General features: G+C 40.9%; 1 protein-coding gene across 2 annotated transcripts in view; it reads right to left on the reverse strand.

The window, feature by feature from the left end:
• Positions 1 to 264: 264 nt before the first annotated feature.
• SV2B (synaptic vesicle glycoprotein 2B) overlaps positions 265 to 18,360 on the reverse strand; it is a 112,770-nt gene continuing 94,674 nt past the window's right edge. For both annotated transcript variants that reach the window (XM_075273271.1, XM_075273270.1), the window contains exons 3-13: positions 14,303 to 14,483; positions 13,982 to 14,133; positions 11,616 to 11,749; positions 10,580 to 10,669; positions 9,955 to 10,065; positions 8,189 to 8,277; positions 7,927 to 8,091; positions 5,617 to 5,750; positions 4,410 to 4,610; positions 3,172 to 3,331; positions 265 to 760 (exon numbers count right to left, since the gene is read on the reverse strand). In XM_075273271.1, coding sequence (XP_075129372.1) covers positions 577 to 760; positions 3,172 to 3,331; positions 4,410 to 4,610; positions 5,617 to 5,750; positions 7,927 to 8,091; positions 8,189 to 8,277; positions 9,955 to 10,065; positions 10,580 to 10,669; positions 11,616 to 11,749; positions 13,982 to 14,133; positions 14,303 to 14,483 — 1,601 coding nt within the window. In that variant the 3' untranslated portion in view covers positions 265 to 576. The remainder of the gene's footprint in view (positions 761 to 3,171; positions 3,332 to 4,409; positions 4,611 to 5,616; positions 5,751 to 7,926; positions 8,092 to 8,188; positions 8,278 to 9,954; positions 10,066 to 10,579; positions 10,670 to 11,615; positions 11,750 to 13,981; positions 14,134 to 14,302; positions 14,484 to 18,360) is intronic.

Here is an 18,360-nt window from a genome sequence, read left to right on the forward strand (position 1 = left end):
AGGGCAAGGAGTCTCATCTTTTTCTGAACTCCATTCCTTAGATGTCAGCTAGTATATGCAATAAGGACCAATCTGGTAGAATAGACAGGTACATTGTTGACAGTGCTGCTTCTACCATAATTTTGTGATGCTAAACCCACTCAGTATTGTCATATGAAGGGAATGGATACAATGTAACGCATGTGATTCTGCAACAACAATGTTATATATGGACATGGTTATGCACACAATCGCCCAGACCTTAGGTATCAGCACATTTGAACTATGTGTTGGTAAACTCTAGTTTTACTAAAGGAACCTTAGTGTACGCAGCACATCTTAAACTTGTAACCTCACACCAGTTCTAATCCTGTTATAAATGACTTTTCACCAGGAAAAATTCTTAAATGCAATGCTCAGAAGTTTAGGATATAAGTATTACAGAGATTAGTCAGCTAGCTTTTTTACTTGAAAGTTGCTTGAACTGTGAAGACTGTGATGGAGCGTGAAACATTGAGAACAACACAAGTCTTAGAGGATGTCTTCTAACACTCTGGGTCCTTAATTCGGAGGTCTCAGAAGTTTATGCCTGTGTTTTCACATGAGGACAAGTTCTCGGGTCTCAGGTAGCCGGAGCGATATAAGGCCTCCACCAACAAGGGCAGTGGATGCGAGGAGAATCGGAACCACCTTTGTTATCCCAACGAATGATGCAAAAATGGAGTTTCCAAAAATGGCAGCCAACTTACACAGGCCATTTAAGATGCCAAATGCAGTTGCCCTGTTCATGAGAAATAGAAGGTTTAATCGACATCTTTTATGATCAGATAGATTGATGATAAATATAGGTAGATAGTCAGAACAGTCCAAACAGGTAAGATTGTTAATTTTTTTCAACATGTTTCCCTACCATTGGTGAAGACTCAAATGGAGAAAACATATATCCTATAGATAATCCATTAAATTGATAGTATACAAATTCTCAAATCACAGCAATACTGTAAATAGGTGCAATGAACCCTATTCACACCAACTCTGTGCCTATGGATTTGAGGATTTGTAAAATATTGTATAGTATTGTTTTGCTACATATACAGTATATATGGAGTTATATATCTTTTTAAATATATTTATATGGCATATATTTATTTGGCAAAATGAGTTTTCTGCTAAATTATGAAATAAAGTATTTTTCGGACTATAAGACGCACCTAGGTTTTAGAGGAGGAAAATAGGGAAAAAAAATTTTGAAGCAAAAACTGGTAAAATATTTAATATATGGGAGTTGTAGTTTTGCAACAGCTGCAAGGCCACATTGACAGGTGACCCTGCAGCTGTACGGGGACACATAGAGTGGTTTTTTTGCGGGGCCAGAAGTACTTTTTAGTTATACCATTTTGGGGAATATCTATTGCTTAGATCACCTTTTATTGAAAAAAAAACCCCGGTGGTTTATGATATATGATTTTCTACTTTTATATATATTCTAGGGACAGGAGGTGATTTAGAACTTTTATTTATTTCATATTTTTATTATATATTTTTAAAGCTTTTTTTTTTTTTACTATTTTATTCCCCCCCGGGGCTTGAACCTGCAGTCACTTGATTGCAAGTCCCATAGACGGCAATACAACTGTATTGCCGTCTATGGGACATTCTGTGTATTAGTATTACGGCTGGTCATAGACCCAGCCGCAATACTAATACAACAGTGACAGGCCTGGGAGCCTCATTAGGCTCCCAGCTGTCACCCGAACAGGTCGGCTCCTGCGATATCGCCGCGCAGGAGCCGGCCTGCAACTTTACAGGTACGGGGCCGGTGGGGACCGGCCCCGGGGGAGAAGAGGCCGCTGATACAGACTGCAGACCCGGCATCCGCTGTACTAGAGAGGCGGATGCCGGGGATGGAAAGACGCCGGGGCCTGAGACATCGCTGCCCTGCCCTGCATGAAGCCAGCGGCGGGGGGACGGAGGAGCGGAATAGCATCGCCCCTGCCGCTGCTGGCTTCATGCAGGGCAGAGGATCGCAGCGATGTCGCAGGCCCTGGCACCTGTAATGGCGTCTATCACTTGCCGGCTTCCGCCTCTCTATTACAGCGGATGCCAGGCGCCACATTCGAGCTATAAGACACACTCTTCTTTTCCCCCCAAATTTGGGGGGAAAAAAGTGCGTCTTATAGTCCGAAAAATACAGTATGTACTATATACTCTATAGTGCTATATATGATTGTGTGTTAGATATTATTTCCAGCTACATGTGTATGCTCCTTTTTCTGGGTGTAAAACTGAGTTAAAGTGGTTGTCCCGTCACAAGGATCCTATCTATAATGCTTGTAAATGTGAATGTAAGACTTTTCCTAAATACAATGCTTCAGCAAAACTGCTTTGTTTGGCCACTATATTACTTTATTCATTTTTTTGTGGCCACAGCCCTGACCTAGCTGCTCCTGAGTCAAGTGATGTGTCTGCCTGCTCTCAGGGGGGAGGGAGGAGGGGCTAAGTACACGGGAGCGAGCCTGGTGGGAGGGGGGAGGCAGTTTACCCTTTGGGGGACAGGTGAAGCCAGCAACATCGCTATGCTTCTGCCCTGCATGAAGCAAGCAGCGGCAGAAGCGATGCTGCTATTCCAGGGCGGGCGGGGGGGGGGGTGGGGGTGCGGAGGAGCGGAATAACAGCATCGCTTCTGCCGCTGCTGTCTTCATGCAGGGCAGAAGCATAGTGATGTTGCTGGCTTCACCTGTGCTGGCATCTAACTCCTCGCTGTAATAGGCGGATGCTGGGGACTGTTAGACGCCGGCACAGGCACATCGCTATGCTTCTGCCCTGCATGAAGCAAGCAGCGGCAGAAGCGATGCTGTTATTCCGCTCCGGGGTCACATATGCAAAGCCAAGCGGCGAGATGCCGCTGGCCCTGCGTGCAAGCTCATACACCAGTCTAACCTTCACAATGCTAATACAGACCCGCAGGGTGTCGGGTCTGTATTCGCATTGTGAAGGCTAGACTGGTGTATGAGCACGCACGCAGGGCCGGCGGCATCTCGCCGCTTGGCTTTGCATATGTGACCCTGCCCACCAATGACGAGACAAAGCCGGAAGACAGAAGATTTTAGAGGAACGAAGACGGGTAAGTATGCAACGTGGGACAACCCCTTTAAGCCCAGATACATGAACTTTGAAGAGAGATCCAAGTACCTTTTATTTGTAGGGTAAAGCTCCACAGTAATGACATCCAGGGCGTTCCATGCAGCGATACTGGTACCACAGAATAGGCACTGCCAACCAATCATTGCCGATTCACTGTTACCAAAGAAGAGGAAGAAACAGCATACTGCAGATATCAACATGGACCCGGCTGTAAGAAAACACACAGAAAAGTTATAGAAATGGGTAGAATAAACCTGGTAAGAGATTTCTAATGTGTGTTCACTGCTCATCTCTTATGTTTATTTTATTATAGTCTATGTTAGTTTTGACATATCATTGAAAAACAGGCCACGTATACTAGGTTAAAGCTATATTTTCATATCATTGCAATACAAAGAACTTTCTCATTTACTTGCACTTGCTAATGACATGTTCCCCATGTGTATGGCACACACACATCAAATTGTGGGCAGCAGTCATGGAGCCAACCGATCAATGATGGGATTGTTCATATGAACTACGCCACCTTAACAACTAAACTGTCCCATTAGGTTGATGTATTAATTGACAGATGATTGACTTATCAAGCCAAAGGTTGATATTTTAGTCCAACAACTGGCATGACCAATATGTTTTTGGCAGACTAAAGTTTTCAGTTTGTTGGCTGTGAACGTTCACTGTTTCAGCTAATGAAAATCTAATGAGTACAGCCAGGGGGTTCATTTTGAACAAACCTAGAATGTATGCCCTGATGTGTAACATAGCAGGTGGCAAGAAGATCACATGATCTTCATCACCCTCTCGGCCAATCATGGTGCTCTGGGTGCAGAGGTCACTTCCCCCACAAACTCAAAAATCCTAATTTTTCTACACAGATAATTTACAGTAAAAAGCAAGGAACAACCTGCAAAAGGGTTCCCAACTATATATTCAATTATAGGACTGGTATCCTTTCTCATGTAGTAGATAAAACACTAATTCTCAAATGCAACTGTAATCTCAACATTGTATGTACTTACACTCCTGAATCTATATACAATGGTGTCACCAAACAGCAATATACCAGTAGTTATAAATTACATAAACTACAGTGACATCACAGGACGGGATAATACATGCAGACCCATAAATAACAAGAATAATGCATGTCACAATCCTATTTTGTTATGTCCTACAAGTCTGTGTACTGTAGCAATCCTCCATGGGGCAGGGACCTGTAACACTGCTCCATCCTGACGCATCTCTTTCCAGATTAGAGGGAGAACAACTTTATCTTGGATACTCACCTATCATTCTTATCCTTCCAATTTTGTCCATAAGAAGAGCTGAGATAATATTTCCAGGTAATACAGACAAACTTCCAAGAAAACTGACTAGGTAAATAAGGAAATCATTATCCTCTTCAAAGTCAATATCGCAGTCTTCTTTATGGTTAGAGAATGTGTTGTTTATTAATGTGCAGTCAATAAATTTGTGCTTATGAAGATCTGTATAAGAAGCATATAGACAGTGGTGAGCGGCACAGCAGATATGGATATTGATTTATTATATGAGTCTTACACATTCAAACTGTATTCCTCTGTAGATAAATATCACTGTGGGATCGCTACTCAAGCTTTGTATACACTTCACTGAGGGAGTAACTCTAAAACATAACTTTTAATAAATTTGAATAAAAGGATTCTAAAATATCAGTCCAACAAAAGTAGGTATATAGGGCCAGGTTGATTATTAGATAAGCCTATTGGATGAACCAGCTAGTCAATCTACTCATATCCCTGTACCATCAATATACCACTACCCCTATGATAAACAATAAGGGGTTAAACAATATGTCCCAGCCGTATAGTAAAATTTAGGCTCTGACTCATTTAGCAGGTATAGCTAGGGTCTTGGGCATAACAGCTCCCTAGCTGCTCTCCTACGATAAGGCTAAAAATCAATGCCGATAACCTGCCTGCACTTCTATCATAATTCCCCTCAACGCGTTTCTATGTCCTTGTGTCAGGACAATTCATCAGGAGGAGTTTGTAAGTTAGTAGATGAAGTGCGGTGAAAACCGCAGTTCCCCTGTCCCGTATGGTAGGACAGGGTACCGATGTATGCCTCCCGTATGGTAGGACAGGGTACCGATGTATGCCCTCCCGTATGGTAGGACAGGGTACCGATGTATGCCTCCCGTATGGTAGGACAGGGTACCGATGTATGCCTCCCGTATGGTAGGACAGGGTACCGATGTATGCCTCCCGTATGGTAGGACAGGGTACCGATGTATGCCCTCCCGTATGGTAGGACAGGGTACCGATGTATGCCTCCCGTATGGTAGGACAGGGTACCGATGTATGCCTGCTGGGCTGTAGCTCTGTATACAATAGGTAAATTGTAATGGGCTTAGCATAATGTCTCCTACAATGTACTGTATCTGGATGATATCAACTTGATATCAAGTTTTCTGGTAGCAGACGCCCTTTAAGCCACGTTATTTGATCTTACCTGTGTTTTGAAAATATGACTTTTTTATGGTGCAGTTTTTAAAGATGGTGCCTGTTGAAATGACATCCTCAAAGTAGCAGTCTTCAAAGACACAGTCCTCAAAAGTGACATATTTAAGCTTCATCTTATAGAACCTTAAAAAGAATGAAAAATAATACATGAGATGAAGAAAATGACTTCTACTGCGCCCAACCAGACAACAAAACACTTCAGTAGCTTGCTGCAAGTGATATCAGTACTGTGACACAGAATTTTGCTCAGGTGTCACTAGATGGCAGTGCAGCTCCTGCAATACAGTAGCAAAGGAAGTGCAGGAAGAGGAGACGTATATGTTCTTACGTATAATGGACCTTGAAAATATAGAATTCTAGAAATCATTATTTTGGTCTTAATAGAAGAAACTGGACAAGAGGAAGTAGAACCGCACTCCAAACAATGGTTATGTTTCTTTAATGGTGTACATAAATATTACAACGTTTTGCGTTATTACCCTTTGTCAGGCACTTAAAATTATAAAGCGTAAAGAATGTGCATAATAGCCCGGTTGGTCAGATTTGTGGAGACCGTAATGGAGACATATACAGACAACAGGTCATGGGATAAGGTCCATAAAGGTAGTCTCCAGGGAGGTAGGGCTGGTGTACCTTCTACATGAGTTGCTACAGGGTCCGTGAGGACACTTAAATGTGGTCTCCTGTGTGTGATGTCAGGGCTGTCTAGTGATTCAGTGAAATCATCACATATGTCTTATACAGTTGCTATGAAAAGTCACTGTATACATCCCCATAAAGGTAATGTTAAAAGTATTACCTCCTACTATTGCTGAGATATATCTTAGCAACTTGCCATCATTTACTATGTTATAAAATCCCTATAACGTCATATGCAAAGCCATAATCCAGATAGATGGCAGATATGCAGTCTGGAAGATAATTTAGTGAAACTGCTTTTAATTTAAAGGGGCTCTATCAGCAAAATCATGCTGATAGAGCCCCACATATGCGTGAAAAAAAAATGGCCTGGGCGCATGCGCAGTAGCCGTAGTAGAAGCAGCATGATACTGCGCATGCGCCCAGGCCATTTTTTTTTTTAGCAATGTCAGTTCGCGAGCGCCGGAGGAAGATTGGACCCAAGGACATTGCAGGAAGAGGAGGCTTGGATGAAGAAGAAGGCGGACTCTGAATGCCCGCCCACCGTGCACGATGGGTAAGTTGATCACATTCTTTTTTAGGGTATTATTTTAAAACTGGGGGATAGTTTAATATAACTTTAGCGGTGCCTGAATAGCCTTTTTAAAGGCTATTCACGCATATGTGGGGCTCTATCAGCATGATTTTGCTGATAGAGCCCCTTTAAATTATATTCTATTATAAGGACTATTATTGAAATAGTGCACAGACCTTTCTTGTGTCTAAGTGCTGCAACCTTGGTGCTGAGAAAATCAACTTTTATTCCATATGCAAATGAGCTGTGCTGTGCATTAGTGGCAGGGCCAAACCTGCTGCGTACCTCCCAACTTCATAGGACAAAAAGAGGGACAAAATGTGCACCTAGCACACCACAGCGAATTTAGCTTCACCCACTTTTAATTTGACTCCGACCATTCCCATCCATTTCTCTTTGTGCTCCCCACACAGTATAATTCCCCTACATTCACTCTAATATTATATGCCCCCGCATAATAATGTTCTCCTCAAATTGACCCCACAGGATAAAGTCTTTCTCCTGGATCCCCCACAGTTTCATGACCCCCTCCAACTGCCCCAGTTTAAACATTAAACTGGGGCAGGTGGAGAGGGGCATCAAACTGTGGGGGCAGCTACAGAGAAACATTAACCTCCTTTAGTTGTCCCCATTTTAATGTTTTCCTCCACAACAATGGGTCCTATGTGCAAATGTAACATCACCTAGAATAAAGTTTTGACTTGAAAACTGTTTGATTTCAGTTTGTAATAACCTGCTAATGCTTATAATTTCACAAATGACCATTTTTTTTGTTCTTTATAAAAATAAAAAGGTTGAAAACTCTGCTGTGCATAATAATTTAGAACATGCATTTGGAGTGCATTTTGTGTTTTGTTTTTTATTAAAATATACTGTTATCATAGGCAGTTTGTTCAAAAACCTTTCAATTGTACTCTAATAGTTGATGACTGGAAAATTACAATGACTGCAATTCATATATGTAATTTTTGAAAATATGAGAAAATATTTACATAATAATTTGTAACACAGTGTATGTAATTCTCTATAGGACTGCAGTTATCTCACATTGTGACCTATCTCAAAGGTTGATATCCTGTAACTTACCTGTCATTGTAATAGGTCCCATCGATGTGTATTTGGTTTTCAAGCGTAAAATTGAATACAAAATCCTTGACATGTTCATCCTCAAACCTTTTGACTCTGCTGGCATACTCTTCTTCTTGTAAGTAGCGGATTGTATCGGGGAACCAGACCGTGAGACCATAGTAGCTGTAGGAGAGGAAAAGTAAACAGAATGAACACACATTGTGCGAATTAGAGGGGTAAGAAAAGGCTTCAGTGACCATGAAAAAGAAAAGAAAGTTACCTTAAGGACATTGTAAACCAAACCACTGCCAGAAATACAGTGTTCTTCCTGTACTGGCCAGAAAAGCAGAACAGCATGCTTTCCCATACCTACAACAAGCAGTGACAGAATATTGAATATAAGCCAAGTATAGATCCACTGCCAATACCAGAATCATCATTGGATTAGTAAATAGTATTAATGCAAAGTTATAATGTCATATAAAGTTAGTTCTTCAGCTATATAAGTAGCTATAATCTCATTACTTTCACAGTAGCTTTTTGATAGGCAGATATGTTCACGTTCAGCTGACGGCAAAAGAGAAGATAATATGAATCTAATAAATGTGTATTTCAGATAGCAGCCATTGCTTTAATATCTTAGAGGGCAATAGCCTGAGCAAAGAAATAAGCGTGACTCTGCCTTATGACATCTTTAGTCAGTTTAATGGTAACACCATGGCTGCAGGGGATGTATTGTAGATTAATGCGATACCATGCACCTTCATATAATAATAGTATTATAGTAAGAGCGATGAAGAACAAGACTTCCAAGCAACAACATAAGTACTACCTTACTAGCCACACTGGCTCAGATTTAGTATTGTAGTTACGACTAGATATAGACATAAATGTGACACTAGAGATGGGCAAAGTGCTTCAATATAAGCCATGCTCAAGCCAAATATCCCATATTGTTTGGTTTTTAATGAAACCAATCAATTTGGGATTCGTCTTGGATGAAATCATATCGCCACTGTGACATGCATTGCAGTAAATTATTATATTCTGGGGTTTCTTCATATGTATGGAGACCTAGAAGAGGTGAAAAAAATAATATAAATTTATACTTTCCTCACCTCTTTTGGGTCTCTGGGCCTCTGACCCCAAAGTATATTTTCACTTCCAGTTTGTATTGAACTTTTTTGATTAAAAACAAGGGACCCGAACCACCCGAAATAAAAAAAATATTGGAGGTTCGCTCTTCGCTATGCCTATTTAGAGCTAAAATTGCTCTGACTTGCTTGACATGTTACCGTGGCTTCTCAGAGAAAAGGCAGGGGCTAAAATGCACCAAAATGTGCCAAAAAAATCTGTTAAAATTTCGTTGTAAAATTTTGGCCAAATGTAAGTGGTGTAAAATAAGACTAGTCAGTTTAAAGATGTGCGAGATGTATCATCCAGCCTCAGCCACTGATGCATTGGTACACTGAGTAGTCTTCTATATGGCATGTGGGGGCAATGAGGGAGTTATTATGCTCTCCGTGGTGGCCCTGAGGCACAATTATACTGTGTGGAGGCAAGAGAAAGGTTGTGTTAGATCATAATACTGTGTGGTGCTATTATTTATACATGCCAACTCTCCCAGAACATATGGCAGGATTCAAGAAAAAAGAGTGACCTTCCAAAGTCCCAGAAGAGTGAGCAGATTTTCCAGGCCATTTTGCTTGTTCGCATTACAAAAAGAGGTGTGACATGCACAATGGAGGAGAGAGGAATGGTCACCTCACAATTTTTACTCTCATCGTTCAAATTGAAGTAAGAACCACCACATGATGGACATCATGTGATGGGTCACATACCCACAACACCACCCTCCTCAACAGACCCTCTTTCCTTAAAATAGGTACAGCAGGGTTTACATTGTGGGGTCCATAATTTTGATAGGAAGAATAATCCTGCATGCTGTGCAATCTGGCACCAGAAGCCTCCAAAAAGGGTACTTGGTTAAGAAACACTGCTGTAATATACCTGCTTTTGTAAAGTAACTTATATATCGCCAAATACCTGCTTGACAACTGTCATGAACCTGACAAACCAGCGCTGAAACCATGTCCCAGTGGAACTCTGAATTTCAATAAACTCGTCAATTTGTTTAGGTGTCTTAATATGAGAAACCTGGAAGGAAAAAAAAGAATATTTTCTTTGTACAGGAACCAACCTGGATTTATATGTATCATCCTCTCCGTGGGCATAAGCAATTGGTAACCACTGGTATAAATATGTATCTTATAGGACCTTCAGTTATAGTGAGTCATGTACACCTATCATGCCTGTATTACACAAGTATAAAGTACATGTCTGAATGTATGTGATACTCTGCTAAATAGTGAAAACCATTCTTTACCCCATTGCTAATAGCAGTTATATACAATGTCATGCACATACTACTTATACTGCAGTAGACAGCACACATTGGTAGCAGCAGATGATATACTGTGAAGCTCAGTTTTCTTATGGACTACATAATACTGTATGAATTGTCTTTAGGATGTCCAAATACTTGAAGATTGTGGCAAAATGTTTGAAAATATTCAGTAAAAACATTTTAGAAATAATATTGATAAAAATATTATATCCTGAAATACAACAAACAAGGAGCAAGAAGTTTTATCTATAGAACAATACTTACTGTAAAAACTTTTTCTGGCTCCCCCTTGGCTCTCATGTTAGTGTCATGAACCTTCTTTAGTATCATCCAAGCTTCATCGTGTTTTCCTGTCTAATAAAATGCAGATGACATTTGTCAGCAATGACGCATTTTAATATAAGGGTAAGTTCACATATATAAGAGTTTTTCCAGGCGGATTTTCGAGATGTAAAACAGTGAAATACAAATTGGTACAAAATTAAAAATACAGTAGGTAGTTCCCTCCATCCCAGACTGTAAGGGCCCTCTACCCCACTGTGCCAGTCGGTCACTGTTCATATTATATCTACCTGTATATTCTGTGTATTGTATGTAACCCCCCAAATGTAAAGCACCATGGAATTAATGGTGCTATATATATAAATAAACAATAATAATAAATAATAATTTGCTTAGTAGTAGTCACCCAAATACATGAACTATATCAAGCAGAAAAAGGCCAGAAATAGATAGCTATATGGAAAATTGAGCTTCTATTGCCTTTTGGGCCAATTGGAAATAAATAAGGATGTACCATACCATGTTTTCTGGTCCTCTCTCACTATGAATGAACTTTTGTAGCCAGAATGACTATAGGTATGTACTGTATATGTAAAATTATAAGCCTCCTTATTCAAAACTGGAAAGTATGTCGTGCGCATCAGGATCTGTTCTCCAAATTCCACTACCACTCATATGTCCTCTTAAGTGATGATTCTAAACAATACTGCTCCATGCTCCTCCTCGTAAACCTTTCCTTAACGCTTGATACTGTACAGTAGATCATCCATTATTACTTTAAGATCAGACTTTTCTATCCTAGACATCACAAACATAGAACTGTACTAGATTTTCTTGTGCCTATCCCACTGTTTAGGCTGTCTCACTTACATACCCCTCCTTCAATATCCTGTAGCTTCTGTCCTTGGACTGCTACTCTTCTCCATCTATATGTGGTCTACATGTGTATGAGTTACCAAAAGCATGAAATCATGGCAACCTAAAGCAGGAGGCTGAGAAATAAGAGTAGAGCATTTACCTCCAATAGGAAGCGAGGACTTTCAGGCATGAACTTGAGGGCAATGATAGAAGCAATGCAGGGAAGCACACATATAACCACGAAGACTCTCCAGCTGTGGAAATGGTAGTGTGTTCCCATACTGAATCCCCATCCTGGAAGGTAAGTCGCAGGTATTCATTTACGATACTTACATCAATTGTACACAAAACATTCATTCAGACATGACTAGAGATGAGCGAACAGTAAAATGTTCGATATTCCTTTCGAGTAGCCGCTCAATATTCGACTACTCGAATCGAATATCGAATCCTATTATAGTCTATGGGGGAAAATGCTCATTTCAGGGGTAGGCAACATTCGATCAAATTACACTTACCAAGTCCATGAGTGAGGGTCGGGCTGGATCCTCCGAGAAGTCTTCTCCGTGCAGCGTCCCCACAGCATCTGCGCATGCCCGCACTACAAGAAAATGGCCGCTTACAGTCAAAGCGGCCATTTTCTTGTAGCGCGGGCATGCGCAGTCGGCTCTGCCCAGGCCCGATGCCTGGCAGAGTGAATTCAGAGCCGGAAGACGCCGCGGGGAAGCTGCACGGAGAAGACTTCTAAAGGTAGGAGAAGAACCAGCGTTGATTGGCCAACTGTATAGCACTTGGCCAATCAATGCTGGTTCTGCATCAAACTTTTCCATTCGAATAGCGAGTGGTACTCGATTGAGTACGAGTATTTCAAACACCATAGTATTCGATCGAATACCTACTCGATCGAATACTACTCGCTCATCTCTAGACATGACTTAATGGCTAAATGCAAAGACTAATAATTTGTAATATATCTTCTGCACTAGTTTTGTCCACAAAAGCAAATTTCAAGATATACCCAGACGGCAATGTTTCTGTCTGTTGAGCTATTAATAAGTAGAGTACTTATTACAAACCTTATCCACAATTGTCTGCATAATACAGCTAGTCATGCACATTAGATGGCCTTCGACCAATGCTTGCATGGCCAACTGCTATCTCTCTCCACAGCCCATGCATGTATGCTTGGCTCTGACCCTTTGCTTCTTCAACATCTGCAGTCAGGGAGGGTCAAACACATTAGATGGTTGGCGAGTTTATTGATATACATTTAATGTGTATGGCCAACCTTACAGTGCTGTCCTAATAGTCACAATCAAGAGAACGGCCATTGTAGAAGCTATCAAATGAAAGCAAATCCTTTCAATATTCCCATTTAGTAGCTCCCTTTCTGGCGGATATGAGCCATGCAATATTACATGCTTGTATTTAGCTTCCCCCAGCAAGACCAGCTGATCATTCTGATGGGGGTGATGATGACAATGTATGGCCAAACTAAATAAAAGTACTTTCAATAAAATAGAGTAATAAACTCAATGACAAAAAAAACAACCCAATATAAATGACCAGATGTGTAAATTTATCACAGATGTGGTCTTATTAGACACAGAGTCTTGCCAAATGGGATATAAAAGTGCTTCCAATACTGCACTGCAAAAAAGCTCTCAGAGGCTACTTTATATAAAATTCCTGTTTGGGATCCTATAATGGTCGTGATCGAATATGGAGGTCTCAATCCTGCCTTTGCTGTGGAGTGAAACACTGCCCCAACTGCTGATGTGATGATCTGGGGAGCCAACACATATGAAAGTGGATATACGGTATCTGTGTATATTGAAAATGTGGATATAGTGTATTTATGTGCTCGTGTAAATTGAAAATGTGGATAGGTAGGTGTATATTTGTGTATATGAATGCATGTGGATCCTGGGTATGTCAGTATCTGTGTATATGGATGCATGTGGATCCTGGGTATGTCTGTATCTGTGTCTATGGATGCATCTGGACATGTTGAATGTGTGTATACACATTTGCGCCTTTACTATATTGTAGGCTGTTGTGTGATAGTGTGTTTATGTGTCCTGGGGGCTGCTCTAGGGTCTGCTCTGGTTTTATAGCACTTGCCAGCAGCTAACTGGCTATGATCTACAGTGGCATCATATTGAATAAGAGATGAGATATAACAAATCTCACCCATATGCTGCAAATCTCAACACAAATTGATTGACATTGCTGATTTTAAACCTGCAGAATTGCATTTATTCCTGCAAGTTTTACCCACTGCTTTTAACCTTTGCAATGCAAATGTTGAAAGCCGCAGATTCCCCTACGATTATCCTATTCCCAGTGATTTCACCCCATAAATGCCACAGTCAGTAAATAAGCATATCCTTTTGCTATAGTATTCTAATGACTTATATATATTATTATTACATTTACACGTAGAAAGCTTCATTAGAGTCCAACAACTCCTTCTAGGTGCGTTTCACCTGATAAGAACCAAAGTGTGCTTAAGAAACCTCTCACCATAGTGGGGAATGATGCTCCAAGCCATGGCTGATGCATAGAGTGCTCCAATCATCCAAAACATGCAAAGCCAACTCAAGTGCTCCCCTCTCTTCTCACGAGCTAGGAATTCAGAGAAATAGGCAAACACAATAGGAAGGGATCCCCCAATACTAAAATCAGGGAGAAGAAGAAAATAAACTATTGTTACTCAACTCATACATAACATAGAAAACATACATAAAAAATAGATACTATACAAGAAACATTTACAAGTACTTACTGTACAATACAACACGTCTCTTTTGTCATAAGCAGATATATTATAGAAATATCACTTACCCAAATCCAGAAATAAGGCGGCAGAACAGGAAAAACCCATATCCCTGAACAAAGGAGGACACGAATGAAAAGGCAGCATTGATGGCCAGTGATATCATGAGACATTTCTTCCTCCCTAGTTTGTCTGCCAATCCTCCCCATACAAATGCACCAAGCATCATACCAAGGTACACTATCAATCCTGTGAAGGAGATGAGAAGGAACGCACCATGAGGAAAATGAATGCATCAAAGCAAAAAGTGTAGTCAATAAACTCTATTATAATATACCTTTACTCTATAGGCATACTGTAAAGTGACGTAATCTACGCTATAGCAGCATTAATATTAAGCTTTATTATAGTAGGGCTGTTCTGCCTGGAATAGCTCATTTATCTCATCACTAGTAAACATAGCCAAAGATATCCAGAAACCCATTTACAGCAGCGGGGATTGTAATGAGTCTTCAAAGGCTCCATTGTGTCCATATGTATAAACCAACAAACATTTATTTCCAACAGATGAACATTCTGTGTGGCTTTTCTTATAGACATGTTTGGATGGACCAGGTTTTCAATACTTAACAATTTAGAAGCAAAGGCACATTATCCTCATGTACAAATCAAAAAGGACAATATGTTATAAGGCACAATTTACTGTGATGGTAATATAGACTGTGCCAGTAGTGAGGATCATTGTGGGGATTACTCTTGTAGCACAGTTTCTTGCCATAAATTTTGGTATCAGCTGTGGGAGTTGGCTTACTTATACTGTGACTATAACATGTTCCCTTGTTGCAAAGAGTCCAATTACTAAACAATAATTTCTTATTCTGTCCATAAAGAGTCGTCATAGGCAAGGTGAGGAAATAGAGGTAAAAGTAGGAGTGATTTTGGCACTGGTGCAATGACATATTGGTGTCAGGATGTAGTGGAAGATTAGGAGACATGTAATTGGTTAAAGGCAATGCATTTCAACATTGGAACAATGTTTTCTACAGGCCATAAGAACAGCTAATTCAATTACTAAATGCAAATGACAGTTGTTTTAGGGTACGTATGCATTCGCAGTAGAGTATTGCCCTATTTAATTTTTCATTTTATTGGGATCATAGGTAGAGGTACTTTGAGGAAAACTCTTTGAGGGGGCCCAGCTTGATTTTTGCTATTGGACTCCCTTGTTTCTATGTACACCATCTATGTGTAATAACTTCTAAAGTAGTATAGCAGAAAATTGCAGTTTTCTTTGGACGTATAATGCTACATTAGCTAATAAGTAGAGATGAGCGAACAGTGTTCTATCGAACTCATGTTCGAACGGATATTAGGCTGTTCGGCATGTTCGAATCGAATCGAACACCGCGTGGTAAAGTGCGCCATTACTCGATTCCCCTCCCACCTTCCCTGGCGTCTTTTTTGCTCCAATAACAGCGCAGGGTAGGTGGGAAAGGAACTACGACACCGGTGACGTTGAAAAAAGTAGGCAAAACCCATTGGCTGCCGAAAACATGTGACCTCTAATTTAAAAGAACAGCGATGCCCAGCTTCGCGTCATTCTGAGCTTGCAATTCACCGGGGACGGAGGTTTCCGTCCAGTTAGCTAGGGGTTAGATTCTGGGTAGGCAGGGACAGGCTAGGATAGGAAGGAGAAGACAACCAACAGCTCTTATAAGAGCTAAATTCCAGGGAGAAGCTTGTCAGTGTAACGTGGGACTGATGGGCTCAATCGCCGCAACCCAGCTTTCCGCGGATCCTGAATGGAATACACTGACAGTGTATTCCCGTATACCCGATATATACCCCCGATACCCGTTTCAACGGTGTGCCCCCCCACCTTCACCCCAGAAATACCCTGCAAGTCCCCTAGCAATAGAATTGAGGCTATATACACCCACTATTTTTGCTACTGCCATATAGTGCCATTGTCTCACTGGGAATTCAAAGAATATATTGGGCTTACATATAACTTCAATTCCAGGGAGAAGCTTGTCAGTGTAACGTGGCACTGACGGGCTCAATCGCCGCAACCCAGCTTTCCCAGGATCCTGAATGGAACACACTGACAGTGTATTCCCGTATACCCCATATATACACCCCAAATCCTCGTTCCAACGGTGTGCCCCCCCACCTTCACCTCAGAAATACCCTGCAAGTCCCCTAGCAATAGAATTGGGGCTATATACACCCACTATTTTTGCTACTGGTATATAGTGCCATTGTCTGACTGGGAATTCAAAGAATATATTGGGGTTACGTGCACCCACAATTTTTGCTACTGGTATATAGTGCCATTGTCTCACTGGGAATTCAAAGAATATATTGGGGTTACATGCACCCACAATTTTTGCTACTGGTATAGTAACATTGTCTGACTGGGAATTCAAAGAATATATTGGGGTTACAAATACCCTCATTTCTTGCTACTGCCATATAGTGCCAGTTTCTGACTGGTAATTCAAAGAATATATTGGGGTTACGTGCACCCACAATTTTTGCTACTGGTATATAGTGCCATTGTCTGACTGGGAATTCAAAGAATATATTGGGGTTACAAATACCCTCATTTCTTGCTACTGGTATATAGTGCCATTGTCTGACTGGGAATTCAAAGAATATATTGGGGTTATAAATACCCTCATTTCTTGCTACTGGTATATAGTGCCATTGTCTGACTGGGAATTCAAAGAATATATTGGGGTTACAAATACCCTCATTTCTTGCTACTGCCATATAGTGCCAGTTTCTGACTGGTAATTCAAAGAATATATTGGGGTTATAAATACCCTCATTTCTTGCTACTGCCATATAGTGCCATTGTCTGACTGGTAATTCAAAGAATATATTGGGGTTATAAATACCCTCATTTCTTGCTAATGGTATATAGTGCCATTGTCTGACTGGGAATTCAAAGAATATATTGGGGTTATAAATACCCTCATTTCTTGCTACTGGTATATAGTGCCATTGTCTGACTGGGAATTCAAAGAATATATTGGGGTTACAAATACCCTCATTTCTTGCTACTGCCATATAGTGCCAGTTTCTGACTGGTAATTCAAAGAATATATTGGGGTTACGTGCACCCACAATTTTTGCTACTGGTATATAGTGCCATTGTCTGACTGGGAATTCAAAGAATATATTGGGGTTACAAATACCCTCATTTCTTGCTACTGGTATATAGTGCCATTGTCTGACTGGGAATTCAAAGAATATATTGGGGTTACAAATACCCTCATTTCTTGCTACTGCCATATAGTGCCAGTTTCTGAATGGTAATTCAAAGAATATATTGGGGTTATAAATACCCTCATTTCTTGCTACTGGTATATAGTGCCATTGTCTGACTGGGAATTCAAAGAATATATTGGGGTTACAAATACCCTCATTTCTTGCTACTGGTATATAGTGCCATTGTCTGACTGGGAATTCAAAGAATATATTGGGGTTACAAATACCCTCATTTCTTGCTACTGCCATATAGTGCCAGTTTCTGACTGGTAATTCAAAGAATATATTGGGGTTACGTGCACCCACAATTTTTGCTACTGGTATATAGTGCCATTGTCTGACTGGGAATTCAAAGAATATATTGGGGTTACAAATACCCTCATTTCTTGCTACTGGTATATAGTGCCATTGTCTGACTGAGAATTCAAAGAATATATTGGGGTTACGTGCACCCACAATTTTTGCTACTGGTATATAGTGCCAATTTCTAACTGGGAATTCAAAATGCGCAAGGCTCCCGGAAAGGGACGTGGACGAGGCCGTGGGCGAGGTCGGGGGAATGGTTCTGGGGAGCAAGGTAGCAGTGAAGCCACAGGGCGTCCCGTGCCTACTCCTGTGGGGCAGCAAGCATTGCGCCACTCCACAGTGCCAGGGTTGCTTGCCACATTAACTAAACTGCAGGGTACAAACCTTAGTAGGCCCGAGAACCAGGAACAGGTCTTGCAATGGCTGTCAGAGAACGCTTACAGCACATTGTCCAGCAGCCAGTCAGACTCTGCCTCCTCTCCTCCTATTACCCAACAGTCTTGTCCTCCTTCCTCCCAAAATTCACAGAACAATAACCCCAACT

The sequence above is a fragment of the Leptodactylus fuscus genome, chromosome 5 (assembly GCF_031893055.1).
Source record: "Leptodactylus fuscus isolate aLepFus1 chromosome 5, aLepFus1.hap2, whole genome shotgun sequence".
NCBI lineage: Eukaryota > Metazoa > Chordata > Amphibia > Anura > Leptodactylidae > Leptodactylus > Leptodactylus fuscus.